The 19,374-nt window shown below is 39.2% G+C and overlaps 1 protein-coding gene across 8 annotated transcripts in view; it reads left to right on the top strand.

Moving 5' to 3' along the window:
- LOC123692178 (eye-specific diacylglycerol kinase) overlaps positions 1–18,901 on the top strand; it is a 108,471-nt gene extending 89,570 nt beyond the window's left edge. For 3 of the 8 annotated variants that reach the window (XM_045636884.1, XM_045636886.1, XM_045636892.1), the window contains 8 exons: positions 1,112–1,209; positions 1,917–2,042; positions 2,274–2,559; positions 3,079–3,300; positions 3,902–3,949; positions 15,131–15,194; positions 15,273–15,594; positions 16,177–18,901. In XM_045636884.1, coding sequence (XP_045492840.1) covers positions 1,112–1,209; positions 1,917–2,042; positions 2,274–2,559; positions 3,079–3,300; positions 3,902–3,949; positions 15,131–15,194; positions 15,273–15,594; positions 16,177–16,226 — 1,216 coding nt within the window. In that variant the 3' untranslated portion in view covers positions 16,227–18,901. Of the gene's footprint in view, positions 1–1,111; positions 1,210–1,916; positions 2,043–2,273; positions 2,560–3,049; positions 3,301–3,901; positions 3,950–14,978; positions 15,086–15,130; positions 15,195–15,272; positions 15,595–16,176 lie in introns of those variants that run through there. The other 5 variants (XM_045636885.1, XM_045636888.1, XM_045636887.1 and 2 more) reach the window with 5 other exon arrangements.
- Positions 18,902–19,374: the final 473 nt, after the last annotated feature.

A 19,374-nucleotide genomic window follows, 5' to 3' on the forward strand; every position in this document is an offset into this window, starting at 1 on the left:
CCAATAAGTATTTTCCAGATATAGAATTCAATTTAGATCGTTTCTAATTGCAAGGCGTGGATATTGGATAAATCATCCTCAATTTATTTTAGAAATTATTGAAACCTCTCTTAATCATTGTTCTTTGAAATAGCTAATATGGAAATGGATAGAGTTTAAATTATTTTATTCAATTTACTTCCGCATTTTGTATATTGTTTACAATACTAATCAATTGTTACAATTTAGAATTCGTTTGCTTTTAATGTATTGTGAGTGCTAATGTATTGATAACAAAATGGAGCTACTATTTGCTTTACCTGCCTCAAATAGTGAATTTGAATAGTCCAAATATTTAATTGGTAAACATTTTTTGAACAAAAAAGGCTTCAGTTTGTAATTTTTATGAGAGTAAAAGTGAAAAACGTTGACTGCTATTCAGCAAAAGAAATAAAATCATTCCAAAAATTATTAAGCCTACTAAAAAAATGACAATTTTCCACCAATGGTTTTTCTAAGCAATCGGATAAAGCATACATTTTATCGGTTTTGCGTCTACAATTTAGTTAATAAATTTTATACAATACCAACACCGTGAACTGCAACAAAAGAATGTTCTGCTAAACGCCAATTTCCTGTAAGAGGGTTTTATTTCGCTCCGGCCAATTCTTGTTTAAGTAGGGAAACGGACTGGAGCAGCAGTTTAAATTTATTCTTTTACATCGTCACAAGATTCTTTAGAGTGGATTTTAATCACCCAATAAATTCTTTAAAGAATGATGGGAAAATTTATTATGGGAGTAATTATGTGTGATTAAGCCATTATTACAATTTAATCTAGATCATAATTTATTGAAGAGATATCAATATCTCTATATTATAGTAAATCAATTTACTTTAATTAGTTTTATATACAAGAAGTTAATATTCTTTACCTATTGTTATTTTGCCTTTTTGTCACAATCAAAAAGAAAATTTATTTGATATTATTTCTATTATTAAAAATACAAATGCACATTTTAATATTCTAACCATGGAACATAATATAGGCCTAAGATATAGGCATACTTTTCAAATAAATTTCTAGTAAAAACGTTCAAACTAAACAAGCTGGTGCTTTCTTTTTCCTTAGCTTAGCAACGTTGGACAAATTGACGTTTACTGTGAATCTCATAACTATGGCTGATTACGAGCGCCACCACTACGACAAGGAATTGTTGGCTAAAGCAGGTGAACATTCATTCTCCTTTTTATTGCGGCTATATTTAACGTGTACTAGGCATATTTACGGAAGCAAATAACAACGATATTTACTAAGGCTTCATTCGACTTAAATTGGCACAGATTTCAAATTTAGATAACAGAAACCTAATTGAATTTATCGAATCACTTTAATTACATTATGGTATATACGTACAATATAATGAAATATAAATCTATTGTTTTATAAATCTATTTGTCTTGAAAAACAATATTTTATGTGAACAAAATCTGAACTCTACCTAATCGCCATATAAAATCCGCTGCCGTAAACGTCTTATAATGTTTACCTCAGAATACGTAAAATGAAAATATAAATAATCCGTAAGAACGGGCGAGGCGTTTAATACATTATTTATTATTGTGCCGTAAATTAAGATCGAACATTTATTAGTCGAAAAGTACGTGTGATGCGAAAGTAATTTACTGCAGCCTCACGTTCATTATTTATTCAGTACATGTGTGCCAAGTTGGGATAAATGGTTTTGTTACACGTAAAAATGTATAATACGAATTATTGGTACGATAGATAATAATACTTACATGAATAATTAAAAGCCACTTTGTTAGTAAATAAACTGTATCAACATTTTAATGATTCTAGGTAAAGGGTTGTGATACATATAAATAAAATACTTGTGTTATTTGGAACATTTATATTTAAAATATGTTTACAGCCGAACGGATAGGCACCTTGGAAGTAAATCCGGCAACCGATTTAGAGCAAATGCGAAACCTTGTTCAGAATATGATCAAAGAATCTCAAGCCTACTCGAACATCGTCGATTGGTGGTTCGTCGATTGTGAGTTTCCTACTCCAATTATATTTTTACCATTCAGTCACGAAATATTAGCATAATTATTTAATCATTGTATTTTATTTAAAATAAACCTCATACAAAACAAATCACTCACTAACGTCATATTATATTAATTACATATAGAAAAATATTACCCAGGAAGCTGTATCTTCATTTTAGTGACCAGTGCAATTAAAACTTTGTAAAGTGAAAATAAATATATCTAAATTGCAGCCGTTACAGCGGAAAGGTTCTTCCGTATTGATAAGGCTCAAGAGAATCTCCACTATCCAATGGATATCGGACATGAAAACATTTACATTCTGGACGCGGCGCCTCTTACACCGGACACGGAGACAACAGCTCACCCTGAAACAACTGCTACGGCATCGTTGGACCGCACAGGACCGTCGGTGTCACTGGACACCACTACGGGACTCTCAGTGTCTCTTGATATATCGCAGAGCGGCGATACACCGAGCGCTGGAGTCTCATTGGATGTGCCAGAATCACATGCAAGGTAATTAGATTTATTTGTCGATATTGCTCTTGCGATATAATCTGCTCCTGATTTGATTTTTGTAAGCTATGCTAGAAGATCACCTATATAACAGTGAAACATTGAACATTGGTACAAACCATTTTCGAATTTCAGTTTAACTAATTTTATTTCAGATTTATTTTTGTCTGAAACATTTTATATTTGTTTAAATAATTTATCCTTATCATTAGTACGAATTAAGAAATTCTCAAAGCCTAGTTAATTATATCTGCTCTTCATTTTATAAATCCTTGAAATAAAGCAATTAGTGAAGGATTAGTTGGATTTACCTCAGTATTGAAGAAACCAATCGCGCCTTTGGGAATAAACCTTTGATGAGAGTGTTCACTAGAGTGAATTTGGATAGATTATAATTATTATCATCCTTATATATGCGCCAAATACCTATGAAAATTTAGTCTCTCATCATTCGCCATGCTTTAAAAGTCACCCCGATGCATTCATGAAGGTTAAGACTCAAAACGAAATGATGAACAGCGAATCCGGCTTTGGCAGTCCAGCGCGGACGTCAGAAGAAGTGGCAACTCCACAAACACCACCGTCTGCCGCCGCCACTGCCACGCCCACTTCCAAGTCTTCTCTTTCGCCCAAGCTATCAGTACCGAGAGTGTCACAAGATTCCAATTCTCCCCCATTATGTACAAGTCCAACGACCAAAGATGGCCAAGCATCTCAAGAGTCACTTGCGAAATTCAAAACGTAAGTTTTTTACGTCTTGTGGCATGGTTACCAAATTTTTGCTGCAAAATTAACACATTTTTGTTGCTGATAGTCATTTATTGTTGAGTAATTTATCGGCATGAACTTTATGATTTACTAAAGATTTACTATAAAACATTTTATTTTTAGTTATACCATAGACAAATATAACCTAGGTTATACTCATTAAACATTAAATATTATTATCAAAATATTCCCTTTTATGATATGTTATTTAACAGAGAAATCTTGGAGTAATCACAAAAGGTCTCCTATGACACCTCACCTCTGATGGCTTTTAGTTGTACAAAAGTTCGTATTTGATAGAGGTTGTACTTAATAATTCACAAGTGACACCTACCCGTGTCAAAATATTTTATCAGTTTGCTTAAGGTTTTCCTTTAAGCAATAGACAGTACATATTTCATTTTAGAAGCGTAATCAAGTAGAATCTGCATTTTATCCATTTATTTAATCTATCTGTTTATTCGATGTTTACAGTTTATTTTTATTTTGTTTTTTTATTATTTTCACTAGACCTTTTTGGCACGTATAAAAAATCTGTTTCCTTAATGTGCACTCTTTCTTCTATCGCATGCAGCATACATGACAAATTATTTGGACTTGAACAAGAAGTATTTGGCTGTAGGTGAGATTGAGCACCATCTTCACTGTTATATAGAAAGTAGATTTGTACGGCTGAGTCTATAAAAACTATAACTAGTAATTTTTTGTAGGTATTTTAAATATTTACAATTTTTTACCATAGACTATAAAACTAGAGCTTTATATTGTATTTATAGTAGAGCCATTTTAATAGGCAACATTTGACAGTTCAACAAAATTCAACAACGTAACCTAGTAACGACGACATAGAATAACATGATATTTCGTTTTGTTAGAACTGCACATTTGCTTAACTTTTTTCAATTATGATTACATATTATAATATATAAAGCTACACTACCACTCACTCACTCACTGACATCGCTTTTCTCGGAAACTAAGTGGAAAGTGGGGGGGATTTCGACGTGATCGTGTAGAGGTGCGCCGAGTGACCAGAGGAAAAATATAGCGATCTCGATCACCTTCGAATACCGAGTGGACCCCTGGTGGTGCGCAGAAACGGTGGCACTTGGAGGGGGAGTGTCTGAACAAAAAATGCTAGGAACTGGTGGCGATTACCAGGGGTGGTGGAAAAATGGGGATTTTCGCGAAAACAAGATGGCCGCCGTACTTTGCCAAAATCGCCGTTTATGAATCCTTACGTCCCAAATTTGGCACACGTGCTCTGTTCGAGCTGGTGAATCGATCGGTGCCCCGTTCGAGTGGCTCCGGGCCCCCGTTTCCAACTTCCATACAACGTAAACTCCAACGGCCTGCGGAAACGGTGCGAGTTGGGTTGGGGGGCCCGGAACTAAAAATGATCACCACCCTGGGACGCTACCAGGGAGCCACAGTGGGACGCTCGATTTTGGAATTTTTCCATTTTTGGCGCAAACATAAAAACGTAAATTTAGACGAGGTGGCACGACGGAGAAATACACCAATGACGCATTCGTACTCGTCCAGCTCCCAGGATATCCAGAAAAATCCGAAATCTTAAACTTTCCCTCATCTCTCCAAGACGGTCAACGGCCCGCGCAAACGGTAGCAGCTACATCTGGGGTGCTCAAACTAAAGTTGGAGTAGACCTCGAGCAATTACCACAGATAGTGAAAAAAATTCAAAATGGCGGAAAAAATGGCCGCCGCCATACAAATTCTAAAACGGCCATCGCTGGTGTGATCGCGCTGAAACTTGGCACAGGGGCTTTAATCGAGCCGCACATTGAGGTGGCATACTCATAATCGAGTTTCCATCGCTGGTTTCCGAGTTTCATACAACGCGAAATTCGACGGCTCTCCGAAACGGCGCGAGATAGGTGGGGGGTGTAGAACTAAAAAATGATCAGGAAGATGGGGCGCTACCAGGGCAATCGAGAAATTTCAAATTGGACGCAATTTTTTTTTCAAAAATGGCCAATTTTTCAAAGCAAGATGGTGGCGCCGGTTACTTTACGATCGGTCTGAAAATTGACTTCTGTGCTTTAATCGGCCAGATTTACAAAACTGCATACTCAGAATTTCTCTCCGACCCCCGGTTTCCATTTTCCATACATCACGAAATTCAACGGCTCTCTGAACCGGTGACAGGTAGGTCGGGGTCGCCGAAGTAAAAAATACTTCAAAACCTGGTCCGCTTCCAGGCATATAAATTTTTTTGGTAAAATGCGAAATTTTTTTTTTCGAAAATTTTGTATGGAAATATCCATAGTAGGAAGGGTGATTGAATAGCAACGGCAAAGGACGGCGCCGCGGGCTGCTTGCTGCCCGCGCACCGCGCTACTTCGAGGGTTGACAGCCTCCCGGAGTAGAAAATATTTATTAACTTATGAACTACCTATCGCACGAGCCAAGCGAGCGAAGCGAGCGAGTTGCGGCAGCGGCCGGCCTAAATATTCAAATAGGTAGCGAGGAGCGAAGCGACGAGCGTGTAAGGTTAACTTTTGAACTACCTACCGCACGAGCCAAGCGAGCGAAGCGAGCGAGTCACGGCAGCGACCAGCGTAAATATTCAAATAGGTAGCGAGGAGCGAAGCGACGAGCGTGTTAGGTTAACTTATGAACTACCTACCGCACGAGCCAAGCGAGCGAAGCGAGCGAGTCGCGGCAGCGGCCGGCATAAATATTCAAATAGGTAGCGAGGAGCGAAGCGACGAGCGAGTTAGGTTAACTTTTGAACTACTGCACTAGCCAAGCGAGCGAAGCGAGCAAGTCACGTCAGCGGCCGGCGTAAAAATTCAAAGAAGTAGCGAGGAGCGAAGCGACGAGCGAGTAAGGTTAACTTTTGAACTACTGCACTAGCCAAGCGAGCGAAGCGAGCAAGTCACGTCAGCAGCCGGCGTAAATATTGAAAGAAAGAGCGAGGAGCGAAGCGACGAGCGAGTTAGGTTAACTTTTGAACTACTGCACTAGCCAAGCGAGCGAAGCGAGCAAGTCACGTCAGCGGCCGGCGTAAATATTCAAAGAAGTAGCGAGGAGCGAAGCGACGAGCGAGTTAGGTTAACTTTTGAACTACTGCACTAGCCAAGCGAGCGAAGCGAGCAAGTCACGTCAGCGGCCGGCGTAAATATTCAAATAGGTAGCGAGGAGCGATTAAGCGACGAGCGTGTTAAGTAAACTCTTGAACAGAAGCGACTTTAGGGCGATTCCCACTCAAACAAAAAAACTACGTAGGTTAAAAACTATTAAAACTACGTTAAAAAAACCGACTTCAAAAACGGAAAAGTAGGTTCTTATTTTTAGTGCCGAAAACATAATGATTTTGATTTTAAACGAAGCTACTAAAAAGACTGAAGTTTTCAATACGTAATAATATATTCATCTTCACACATTTATTGAGTGAATGAGCCAATCGTTCACGCTTTATAAGCGTAGGACTTACACCAAGAGTAGTGTAGTTTTTGTATCGAAAATAGCCAATTTTTTGTATTGCGAATAATGTAATTGAATTGCAAGTAGGTAGTTCTTGTATCGAAATAATCGTAGTTCTTGTATCAAAAAATAGCGTAGTTTAATAAGTGCTTATGCTTGGCACCGACTTCAAACCTATATAGTGAATAACACAACTAAATAATATGTAGTAACTAATTAATTATTAAACGACGCTACTAATGATGACTTGAAGTTTTCAATATGTTTTATACATCTTCACACATTTATTGTCTTGAACAGTTTATTATGAAAAGTCACCGCTATTGATTAGACACATCAAAAAAATAAAATTCGGGATCACGTTTCAAAAATTTAACCAATATTTGAATAAGTAATTTATAAGCAGTTTCGACTGACTGTAGAATCGCTGTTAGCAGATGTAACAAATGGATAGGAAATTCGAATGCATTTTCAAATGACTGAAGATTTCTGCTCTGGGATGAGCCGCGAGCTGCTTGCAGCTCGCGCACCGCGCGTCCTCGAAGGTGAACAGCCCCCCGGAATAGAAAATATTTGAATGGGGAATTTATAAGCACTTCGATTGACTGTGGAATCGCTGTTAGCAGATAATAACAAATTGACAGGGAATTTTAACGCATTTTCAAATGACTGAAGATTTTTGTCCCTGGGATGTACCGCGGGCTGCTTGCAGCCCGCGCACCACGCACCCTCGATGGTGGATACCCCCGGAATAGAAAATATTTGAATGGGGAATTTATAAGCAGTTTCGACTGACTGTAGAATCGCTGTTAGCAGATGTTACAATTGGAAAGGAAATTCGAATGCATTTTAAAATGACTGAAGATTTCTGCCCTGGGATGAGCCGCGAGCTGCTTGCAGCTCGCGCACCACGCACCCTCGAAGGTGAACCGCCCCCCGGAATATAAAATATTTGAATTTGAAATTTAAAAGCACTTCCGATTGACTGTGGAATCGCTGTTTGCAGATAATAGCAAATTTACGGGGAATTTTAATGCATTTTCAAATGACTGAAGATTTCTGCCCTGGGATGCTTCGCGGGCTGCTTGCAGCCCGCGCACTACGCTCCCTCGAAGGTGGACAGCCTCCCGGAGTGGAAAATACTTGAATGGGGAATTTATAAGCATTACCGACTGACTGTAGAATCGCTGTTAGCAGATGTTACAAATGGACAGAAAATTCGAATTTATTTTCAAATGACTGCCCTATTGCTTCAACCCAGGGGCAAAAGGGGCTCGCGGGCTGCTTGCAGCCCGCGCACAACGCACCTTCGAAGGTCGACAGCATTCCAGAATAGAAAATATTTGAATTGGGAATTTATAAGCATTACCGACTGATTGTAGAATCGCTGTTAGCAGATGTAACAAATGCACAGAAAATTCGAATATATTTTCAAATGACTGCCCTATAGCTTCAACCCAGGGGCAAAAGGGGCTCGCGGGCTGCTTGCAGCCCGCGCACAACGCACCAGCTAGTTATTATAATATATAAAGCTACACTACCACTCACTGACTGACTGACATCGGGTTTCTCGGAAACTACGCGGAAAGTTGGGGGGATTTCGACGTGACCGTGTAGAGGTGCGCCGAGTGACCACCGGAAAAATATTGACATCTCCAACACCCTGGACAAGAGAGTGGACCCCTGGAGGTGCGCAATAACGGTGATATCTGGAGGGGGGGTGTCTGAACAAAAAATGCTCGGAACTGGTGGCGATTACCAGGGGTGGTGGAAAAATGGGGATTTTCGCGAAAACAAGATGGCCGCCGTACTTTGCCAAAATCGCCGTTTATGAATCCTTACGTCTCAAATTTGGCACACGTGCTCTGTTCGAGCCGGCGAATCGATCGGTGCCCCGTTCGAGTGGCTCCGGGCCTCGGTTTCCGACTTTCATACATTGGAAAATCCAACGGCCCGCGGAAACGGTGCGAGTTGGGTGGGGGGTCCCCGAACTAAAAATGATCACCACCCTGGGACGCTACCAGGGAGCCATAGTGGGACGCTCGATTTTGGAATTTTTCCATTTTTGGCGCAAACATAAAAACGTAAATTTAGACGAGGTGGTGCAATAGAGAAATAAACCAATGACGCATTCATACTCGCCCAGCTCCCAGGATATCCAGAAAAATCCGAAATCTTGAACTTTCTCACAGCCCGCGGAGACGGTCAACGGCCCGCGCAAACGGTAGCAGCTACATCTGGGGTGCTCAAACTAAACTTGTAGTAGACCTCGAGCAATTACCACAGATAGTGAAAAAAATTCAAAATGGCGGAAAAAATGGCCGCCGCCATACAAATTCTAAAACGGCCATCGCTGGGCCGATCACGCTGAAACTTGGCGCAGGGGCTTTAATCGAGCCTCACATTGAGTTGGCATACTCATAATCGAGTTTCCATCGCTGGTTTCCGAGTTTCATACAACGCAAAATTCGACGGCTCTCTGAAACGGCGCAAGATAGGTGGGGGGTGTAGAACTAAAAAATGATCAGGAAGATGGGGTGCTACCAGGGCAATCGAGAAATTTCAAATTGGACGTAATTTTTTTTCAAAAAATGGCCAATTTTTCAAAGCAAGATGGTGGCGCCGGTTCCGTCACGATCGGTCTGAAAATTGACTTCTGTGCTCTGATTGGTCAGATTTACAAAACTGCATACTCAGAATTTCTCTCAGACCCCCGGTTTCCATTTTCCATACATCACGAAATTCAACGGCTCTCTGAACTGGTGGCACTTAGGTTGGGGTCACCAAGGTAAAAAATGTTTAAAACTTGGTCCGCTTCCAGGCACATAAAAATTTTTGCTAAAAAGCGAAATTTTTTTTTCGAAAATTTTGTATGGAAATTTCCATAGTAGGAAGGGTAATTGAATAGCATCGGCAAAAGACGGAACCGCGGGCTGCTTGCTGCCCGCGCACCGCGCAACTTCGAGGGTTGACAGCCTCCCGGAGTAGAAAATATTTATTAACTTTTGAACTACCGCACGAGCCAAGCGAGCGAAGCGAGCGAGTCACGGCAGCGGCCAGCGTAAATATTCAAATAGGTAGCGAGGAGCGAAGCGACGAGCGTGTTAGGTTAACTTTTGAACTACTTACCGCACGAGCCAAGCGAGCGAAGCGAGCGAGTCGCGTCAATGGCCGGCCTAAATATTCAAATAGGTAGCGAGGAGCGAAGCGACGAGCGTGTTAGGTTAACTTATGAACTACCTACCGCACGAGACAAGCGAGCGAAGCGCGCGAGTTGCGGCAGCGGCCGGCCTAAATATTCAAATAGGTAGCGAGGAGCGAAGCGACGAGCGTGTTAGGTTAACTCTTGAACAGTTTATTATGAAAAGTCACTGCCCGCTATCGATAAGACGTTTCAAAAATTTTACCAATATTTGAATAAGTAATTTATAAGCAGTTTAGGTAGCGAGGAGCGAAGCGACGAGCGTGTAAGGTTAACTTTTGAACTACCACACGAGCCATGCGAGCGAAGCGAGCGAGTCACGGCAGCGGCCGGCCTAAATATTCAAATAGGTAGCGAGGAGCGAAGCGACGAGCGTGTTAGGTTAACTTTTGAACTACCAATCGCACGAGCCAAGCGAGCGAAGCGAGCGAGTCGCGGCAGCGGCCGGCCTAAATATTCAAATAGGTAGCGAGGAGCGAAGCGACGAGCGTGTTAGGTTAACTCTTGAACAGTTTATTATGAAAAGTCACTGCCCGCTATCGATAAGACGTTTCAAAAATTTAACAACATTTGAATAAGTAATTTATAAGCAGTTTCGACTGACTGTAGAATCGCTGTTAGCAGATGTTACAAATGGAAAGGAAATTTGAATGCATTTTCAAATGACTGAAGATTTCTGCCCTGGGATGAGCCGCGAGCTGCTTGCAGCTCGCGCACCACGCAACCTCGAAGGTGGACAGCCCCCCGGAATAGAAAATATTTGAATGGGGAATTTATAAGCATTACCGACTGACTGTAGAATCGCTGTTAGGAGATGTAATAACAAATGGATACGAAATTAGAATGCATTTTCAAATGACTGAAGATTTCTGCCCTGGGATGCTTCGCGGGCTGCTTGCAGCCCGCGCACTACGCTCCCTCGAAGGTGGACAGCCTCCCGGAGTGTAAAATACTTGAATGGGGAATTTATAAGCATTAACGACTGACTGTAGAATCGCTGTTAGCAGATAAAAGCAAATTGACGGGGAATTTTAATGCATTTTCATATGACTGAAGATTTCTGCCCTGGGATGCTTCGCGGGCTGCTTGCAGCCCGCGCACTACGCTCCCTCGAAGGTGGACAGCCTCCCGGAGTGGAAAATACTTGAATGGGGAATTTATAAGCATTACCGACTGACTGTAGAATCGCTGTTAGGAGATGTAACAAATGGATAGGAAATTTGAATGCATTTTCAAATGACTGAAGCTTTCTGCCCTGGGATGAGCCGCGAGCTGCTTGCAGCTCGCGCACCACGCACCCTCGATGGTGAACCGCCCCCCGGAATAGAAAATACTTGAATGGGGAATTTATAAGCATTACCGACTGACTGTAGAATCGCTGTTAGCAGATGTAACAAATGGACAGAAAATTCGAATTTATTTTCAAATGACTGCCCTTTTGCTTCAACTCAGGGGCAAAAGAGGCTCGCGGGCTGCTTGCAGCCCGCGCACAACGCACCCTCGAAGGTCGACAGCATTCCAGAATAGAAAATATTTGAATTGGGAATTTATAAGCACTTCCGATTGACTGTGGAATCGCTGTTAGCAGAAAATTACAAATGGACTAGGAATTCTAACACATTTTCTAATGACTGCCCTATTGCTTCAACCCAGGGGCAAAAGGGGCTCGCGGGCTGCTTGCAGCCCGCGCACAACGCACCAGCTAGTCATATATATATAAAGCTACACTACCACTCACTCACTGACTGACTGACATCGGGTTTCTCGGAAACTACGTGGAAAGTTGGGGGGATTTTGACGTGATCGTGTAGAGGTGCTCCCAGTGACCACCGGAAAAATATAGCGATCTCGAACATCTTCGAAAACCAAGTGGACCCCTGGAGGTGCGCAAAAACGGTGGTACCTGGAGGGGGGGTGTCTGAACAAAAAATGCTCGGAACTGGTGGCGATTACCAGGGGAGGTGGAAAAATGGGGATTTTCGCGAAAACAAGATGGCCGCCGTACTTTGCCAAAATCGCCGTTTATGAATCCTTACGTCTCAAATTTGGCACACGTGCTCTGTGCGAGCCGGCGAATCGATCGGTGCCCCGTTCGAGTGGCTCCGGGCCCCCGTTTCCAACTTCCATACAACGTAAAATCCAACGGCCCGCGGAAACGGTGCGAGTTGGGTGGGGGGTGCCGGAACTAAAAATGATCACCACCCTAGGACGCTACCAGGGAGCCATAGTGGGACGCTCGATTTTGGAATTTTTCCATTTTTGGCGCAAACATAAAAACGTAAATTTAGACGAGGTGGCGCATCGCGGAAATACACTCACACCATGTTCGTACTCGCCCAGCTCCCAGGATATCCAGAAAAATCCGAAATCTTAAACTTTCCTTCATCTCTCGAAGACGGTCAACGGCCCGCGCAAACGGTAGCAGCTACATCTGGGGTGCTCGAACTAAACTTGGAGTAGACCTCGAGCAATTACCACAGATAGTGAAAAAAATTCAAAATGGCGGAAAAAATGGCCGCCGCCATACAATTTCTAAAACGGCCATTGCTGGGCCGATCGCGCTGAAACTTGGCACAGGGGCTTTAATCGAGCCGCACATTAAGGTGGGATACTCATAATTGAATTTCCACTGCTGGTTTCCGAGTTTCATACAACGCGAAATTCGACGGCTCTCCCAAACGGCGCGAGATAGGTGGGGGGTGTAGAACTAAAAAATGATCAGGAAGATGGGGCGCTACCAGGGCAATCGATGAATTTCAAATTGGACGCCATTTTTTTTTTCAAAAATGGCCAATTTTTCAAAGCAAGATGGTGGCGCCGGTTACTTTACGATCGGCCTGAAAATTGATTTTTGTGCTCTGATCGGCCATATTTACAAAACTGCATACTCAGAATCTCTCTCCGACCCCTGGTTTCCATTTTCCATACATCACGAAATTCAACGGCTCTCTGAACCGGTGGCACTTAGGTCGGGGTCACCGAAGTAAAAAATGCTTCAAAACCTGGTCCGCTTTCAGGCATATAATAATTTTTGGTAAAAAGCGAAATTTTGTTTTTTCGAAAATTTTGTATGGAAATTTCCATAGTAGGAAGGGTAATTGAATAGCATCGGCAAAAGACGGTACCGCGGGCTGCTTGCTGCCCGCAACTTCGAGGGTTGACAGCCTCCCGGAGTAGAAAATATTTATTAACTTTTGAACTACCGCACGAGCCAAGCGAGCGAAGCGAGCGAGTCACGGCAGCGGCCAGCGTAAATATTTAAATAGGTGGCGAGGAGCGAAGCGACGAGCGTATTGGGTTAACTTTTGAATTACCGTACGAGTCAAGCGAGCGAAGCGAGCGAGTCACGTCAGCGGCCGGCGTAAATTTTCAAAGAAGTAGCGAGGAGCGAAGCGACGAGCGAGTTAGGTTAACTTTTGAACTACTGCACTAGCCAAGCGAGCGAAGCGAGCAAGTCATGTCAGCGGCCGGCGTAAACATTCAAAGAAGTAGCGAGGAGCGAAGCGACGAGCGAGTTAGGTTAACTTTTGAACTACCGCACTAACCAAGCGAGCGAAGCGAGCAAGTCACGTCAGCGGCCGCCGTAAATATTCAAATAGGCGAGGAGCGAAGCGACGAGCGAGTTAGGTTAACTTTTGAACTACCTATCGCACGAGCCAAGCGAGCGAAGCGAGCGAGTCGCGGCAGCGGCCGGCCTAAATATTCAAATAGGTAGCGAGGAGCGAAGCGACGAGCGTGTTAGGTTAACTCTTGAACAGTTTATTATAAAAAGTCACTGCCCGCTATCGATAAGACGTTTCAAAAATTTTACCAATATTTGAATAAGTAATTTATAAGCAGTTTCGACTGACTATAGAATCGCTGTTAGCAGATGTTACAAATGGAAAGGAAAATCGAATGCATTTTCAAATGACTGAAGATTTCTGCCCTGGGATGATCCGCGAGCTGCTTGCAGCTCGCGCACCACGCACCCTCGAAGGTGAACCGCCCCCCTGAATAGAAAATTTTTGTATTTGAAATTTATAAGCACTTCCGATTGACTGTGGAATCGCTGTTAGCAGATAATAGAAAATTGACGGGGAATTTTAATGCATTTTCAAATGACTGAAGATTTCTGCCCTGGGATGCTTCGCGGGCTGCTTGCAGCCCGCGCACAACGCACCCTCGAAGGTCGACAGCATTCCAGAATAGATAATATTTGAATTGGGAATTTATAAGCACTTCCGATTGACTGTGGAATCGCTGTTAACAGAAAATTACAAATGGACTGGGAATTCTAACACATTTTCTAATGACTGCCCTATTGCTTCAACCCAGGGGCAAAAGGGGCTCGCGGGCTGCTTGCAGCCCGCGCACAACGCACCAGCTAGTTTATAATAATAATGACCGATACAAGTAATTTTAAGATTTCATTTTACTGATAAACCATACTAAACATAATAAACAATTTCTGAATTGAAGAACTGACGTCGCTACAATTTTGTGTCAATAAACCTTTTTTCTTTTTAAATACCAGAGACGTTACTCTAAAAATCGAAATCTGACATCTAGAATCGAATGCATTGATTACTTGTGAATAAAAATCATCATAAATTAATAAATTCGATTGACAAATGTTTCAAATCCGTATCGATTAATTCACTTTAATCGATGTTTTTAAGCAGGTTACCTCTCTTCGAAGATAAAATTGATAGACGTCAAATGTTGCCTATTAAATTGGCTCGACTATAGTATTTACTATTTTTCTTTTAAAATGTGACAAATTAATTTATTAACATTTTTTTCATTATATTATAGATAATAATGGTATGCATTTTATATAAAGCGAATGGCTAGTTTCTGATTTTGATAAAAACACTTTTAACATTACATTTATGCATGTACAACATACGGCAGTAGATATGTAGGTGATATATGTTTTAATAATTAATAAAATACCTACATACTTCCTACATATTATAATAGCAATCGTGCTAAACTAATTTCTTCGTAATTTTTAGATTAGTTGCTACAGAGCCAGAGCAGTAGGTAAACAGCTAGTACAGTAATAATATTGGGAGATAGAAGTTGGAGAATTCCTTCTGTGAAATTCCTCTCTTGACTGGATCACAACCAACAGCAAACAAAAAATAAAACACGAATATTGTTCCAGAAATTTATTGGAAAAAACATCTGAATCACTTCTCAAAGCGGCGAAAGTCGGCGACTTGAAAATGGTGCGTATAACAATATTTTTATAGCATCTTACATGTTTTATAGCGTGTGTTATATGTAAGATTCTTTTTTGTGTATAGCTTAGGGATCTGCATACGGCGGGCTATTCCCTGCTCTCGATCGACGCGACTGGCCAGACCGCTTTGCACATAGCCGCGCGCTATGGAAATAGGGAGATCGTGAAATATTTAATAGCGAGCGCTCCCTCGGCTATTTTGAATATGAGTGACAATGAAAAGGGGCAAACGGCCTTACACAAGGCGGCTACGTATAAGCGACGAGCGATCTGCTGCATGTTGGTGGCTGGAGGAGCGTCGCTGACGCGGCAGGACCACGCTGGCCTGACCCCGAGACATCTCGCTTTACGCGCAGATGATCACGATCTTGCCGCGTACTTAGAAAGTAAGTATAATACTATCTTATTAATATATCATGGTCAGTGAACTTTACTCATCATCATATTTGCAAAAAACCTCATATAACTATTTTAATGACCGCATATCTCACGCCATGTTGTTCTTAAATCTAAATGAATATAATGAATATTTAAGTATCTATCTTTTTGATATTGTAGAGAATATTATGGACCATATAGCTAAAAAAAATTTAAATGATTACCATATAAATTTAAAAAGAATAGAAAAAATTCGATCACGAGGCGGGACTCGAACCCGCATCCTACGCCACTTCACGAGTGGCTGAGTTGGTCAGGCATCCGCCCCGGAATGGCGCGAAAGGATGCGGGTTTGAGTCCCGCCTTGTGATCGAATTTTTTCTATTCTTTATAAATTTATATTTATAAAGAATTTGAATGCCATAAAACCAAAAATATACATTCAACAATGATAACCATTTTTCAAGATTTTTTCCTAGGTAAACCTAATAAAGTAAATTTATTAATGTAAAGAGGTATGTCGCACAAAGGGGTAGAAGTTTGGGGCGATTTGAAGCATAGATTTCTCATACCATTCTATTTGTTTACAGGTCAAGAGCATTTCCAGATAGTGTCCGAAGATTTGGAAACAACCGTTTAGAAAATCTCTCAGTACATCACTTATGATAATAAAAATTCAATTAAACTAAAAGTAAGATAAATTTAATTCAATTACCAAAATGATATTGTCATTACTTGCTTTCCGAAATTCCATTATTTACTAAATAGATAATATAGAGTTATATTGTAAAATATATTGTAGATTTATTTAATAACTTCTACTTTTACGAATAAAAGACTATCACTGAGCTTATAAATCTAATAATGATATTATATTATCTCGTTGTCACATATCCTCGGAAACTCAAAGAGCATGTATTTTTCTCAATTCAAAAAAGAATATAATATGCGTGTAAATACAGAGGCGAATTTATCATTAAATTCCAGTTTAAATAATATATTTGTTTGGTTATTATTATAAAAATTTAAAATAAGTACTTATCACTATTTAAATCAACGAATTTCTTGACTACGATTATATATTACTGACTTGAATATTTCTTTTCTAACGGACATACCCAACAATTGACGTTGTTAATTTAATCAAAAAATAACTAAATTTTTATTTAAACTAAATGATGCTACGAGTACTCACTACTAACTACCTTCTAAAAATTATATATCTATCTACTTTCCTCTTACTTTCCTATTTTCTGACAGTGGATAATAGAGTTAATGAAACTTCGCCGTGTTATTAACAAATCTTAAAGCTTTATCTTGAATCCCTATTATTAACTGCGGGAATACCTTTTATACGATTTTTTTATATCTATAATACACACCTGTACTTTCCTATATACTACATATTAATATCGAAAAACTAAATTCATATAAATATATTACGATACATAAGATTTACGATTATATAGAATTAATTAAGAAATCGAATATTTATTAACTTTTATTGTAAAAACTTCAGTATACATAATTTTTAATATTAACTCTTTAACTAAAGTATATTTGTAATGAAATTGCAATGCAGTAGTAAATCATTTACTAGAACTCCTCGCTTCAATTAATTATTTATTCTAGTATAATTTAGAAACCTTTCCTGGCATTAAGCTATGATTGGTTAATAATATTATCGTGGGCGAGTATAATATAATATGTCTGAATGCTCTTCAAAATATGTCCAGTAAAATGATTTAATCTTTTGTTCACTTAATATTGTAAAGTTTGGTTGTGTTACAATGTTTGTTAAGAGGGATTGAAGCAATCAAAATAATAATATAAGGAATTTTACTAGTTATTTATTTATTTAATTTATGTAGGCCTAGACAGTTGAATAGGAGTTGTCGAAGTAATGTGTTAAATATTTATTAATAAAGGCCTTTGCACTGCGGCATAGCTATTTTGAAACATTAGCAATAATTTATTGTAACTAATTAATTTCGTTGTAAAGATTCGTTATTATGATCTCAAACTTCTCACTTAATTAGTTCATGTAGTTGTTAAATATGATTTCATATTATTATATTAACTATGTATATCTTTGCAACTTCAACATGCAATAAATAAAAATAATTGTAAGGTAACTAGGAATCTTTAAAATTAGTCAAAATAGCTCACACACCTAATGGAGTGTTAGTTCTATATTATTAGAAGCATAACTATTTGTTGCACTTGTACTCAGCAATAAAATAATTATACCTGCACAGACCAAACGTAAGAAAAATATTTGGATCCATAGTTTGCAAGAAAAAATGTTAATAAACCTACATTCTCATTACCAGCTTATGATCTGCGGCCTAAAAGATCTTCATACTGTTACAAAACATATTTTGACATATTTTAAAATTCAATCTTTCGGTTATAATCACAATCATGGAATTTCCTTATATTCTCCAATTTTATCTCGTAAATCGTTATTTGGAATATTAGAAAGCATTGTTTAGTATTGGCATCCCAGCAAATCCGTATTGAGAACGTTGTGATTTGTGTGTAGTTGAAATTATTTAATGACTGTAATGAAATACCTCTATGTATAGATAGATGTTACTCTATAGTCTTATTGTATTAACGAATTTATTCGTATTTCTTAATTTACTCGCTGAATAGCGAACAATGAAAGACAAAGCTGTGAGATTTTTGAACATAATGTAAAAAGTAAGTTCATTTTTATTGTAGGCTCGATTTGTGTGCAAAGTTTTCGTGTTATCTGTTGTGTTGTACGTAGATAGATTTCATAAGATGCTACCGAAATACTTCAAGTTAATCATTATATATCGTTATTTATTGATTTGTAAAACAATGGTCTACAATCAGTGTAAATTATCTGCAGTGTTTTCTACAATCTCATGAAGTTTATTGTCTCCTTTCTCTTCCTTAGTTTTTCTTCTATGAAATAAAAAGTGTCAAAGTTAAATCTTTAAGACTTAGGCATATAAGCTACACTCTTCTGTGTATTCTCTAAGTGCTTTAAATATTGTTATTTAATAGCAAAACTGTTTTAACCTTTATCTAGAATAGATCTATGTATTACTGTACCTTATTGTAGTATATGTAAATATTACCTACATTTATATATTGTGGAGGCCTTCATTTATTTATCGATTAAATTATAAATCTCTATCGAATTAGACTACTTACTATATAGTTATTTCACGACCAATTTCTATCTTAACTGTAGTAAATATCACTCGCATTGTGATTGCATTGTAATTCATAGATAATTCGAGCACTGATAAGTACACTGACTTAAACGTTTAAATCCTACAATTTGTTTTATTTCTCCAATTTTTCTGTTAACGAAGGATGGGAGTGTCCTCATTGGTTTGCCCATAATAACAAGTTAATAATTTGCAAAGGAACAAATTTGACATCATGATAATGGACCATTAATTATTACTTTCATTATATTTTTGTGTACCTACTGTCTACGTAGAATTATAAAATACAAATATGTACAATCAAGAAACGTAACTTCAAAGTGCGACAAATATTATGTTTAGTACAATTAAACGTACTTATAATAAATATTCCAAGATAATAATAGTTCAGGATACATAACCCATTTTTGCAAGTGACTACTATCAAGCTGATTTTCCGTTTGTAGCTTTATTTTGATGAGACACTGAATAATTTCGTGTACGAAACTCTCGATTGTGGTAGCTAACAGAGTTATCAAGGATAAAAAATTTTGATTTGATGGTTCTCAAATATTTATTACGCCATTTGTAGGACAATAT

This window comes from Colias croceus, chromosome 5, assembly GCF_905220415.1.
Source record: "Colias croceus chromosome 5, ilColCroc2.1".
Taxonomy (NCBI): domain Eukaryota; kingdom Metazoa; phylum Arthropoda; class Insecta; order Lepidoptera; family Pieridae; genus Colias; species Colias croceus.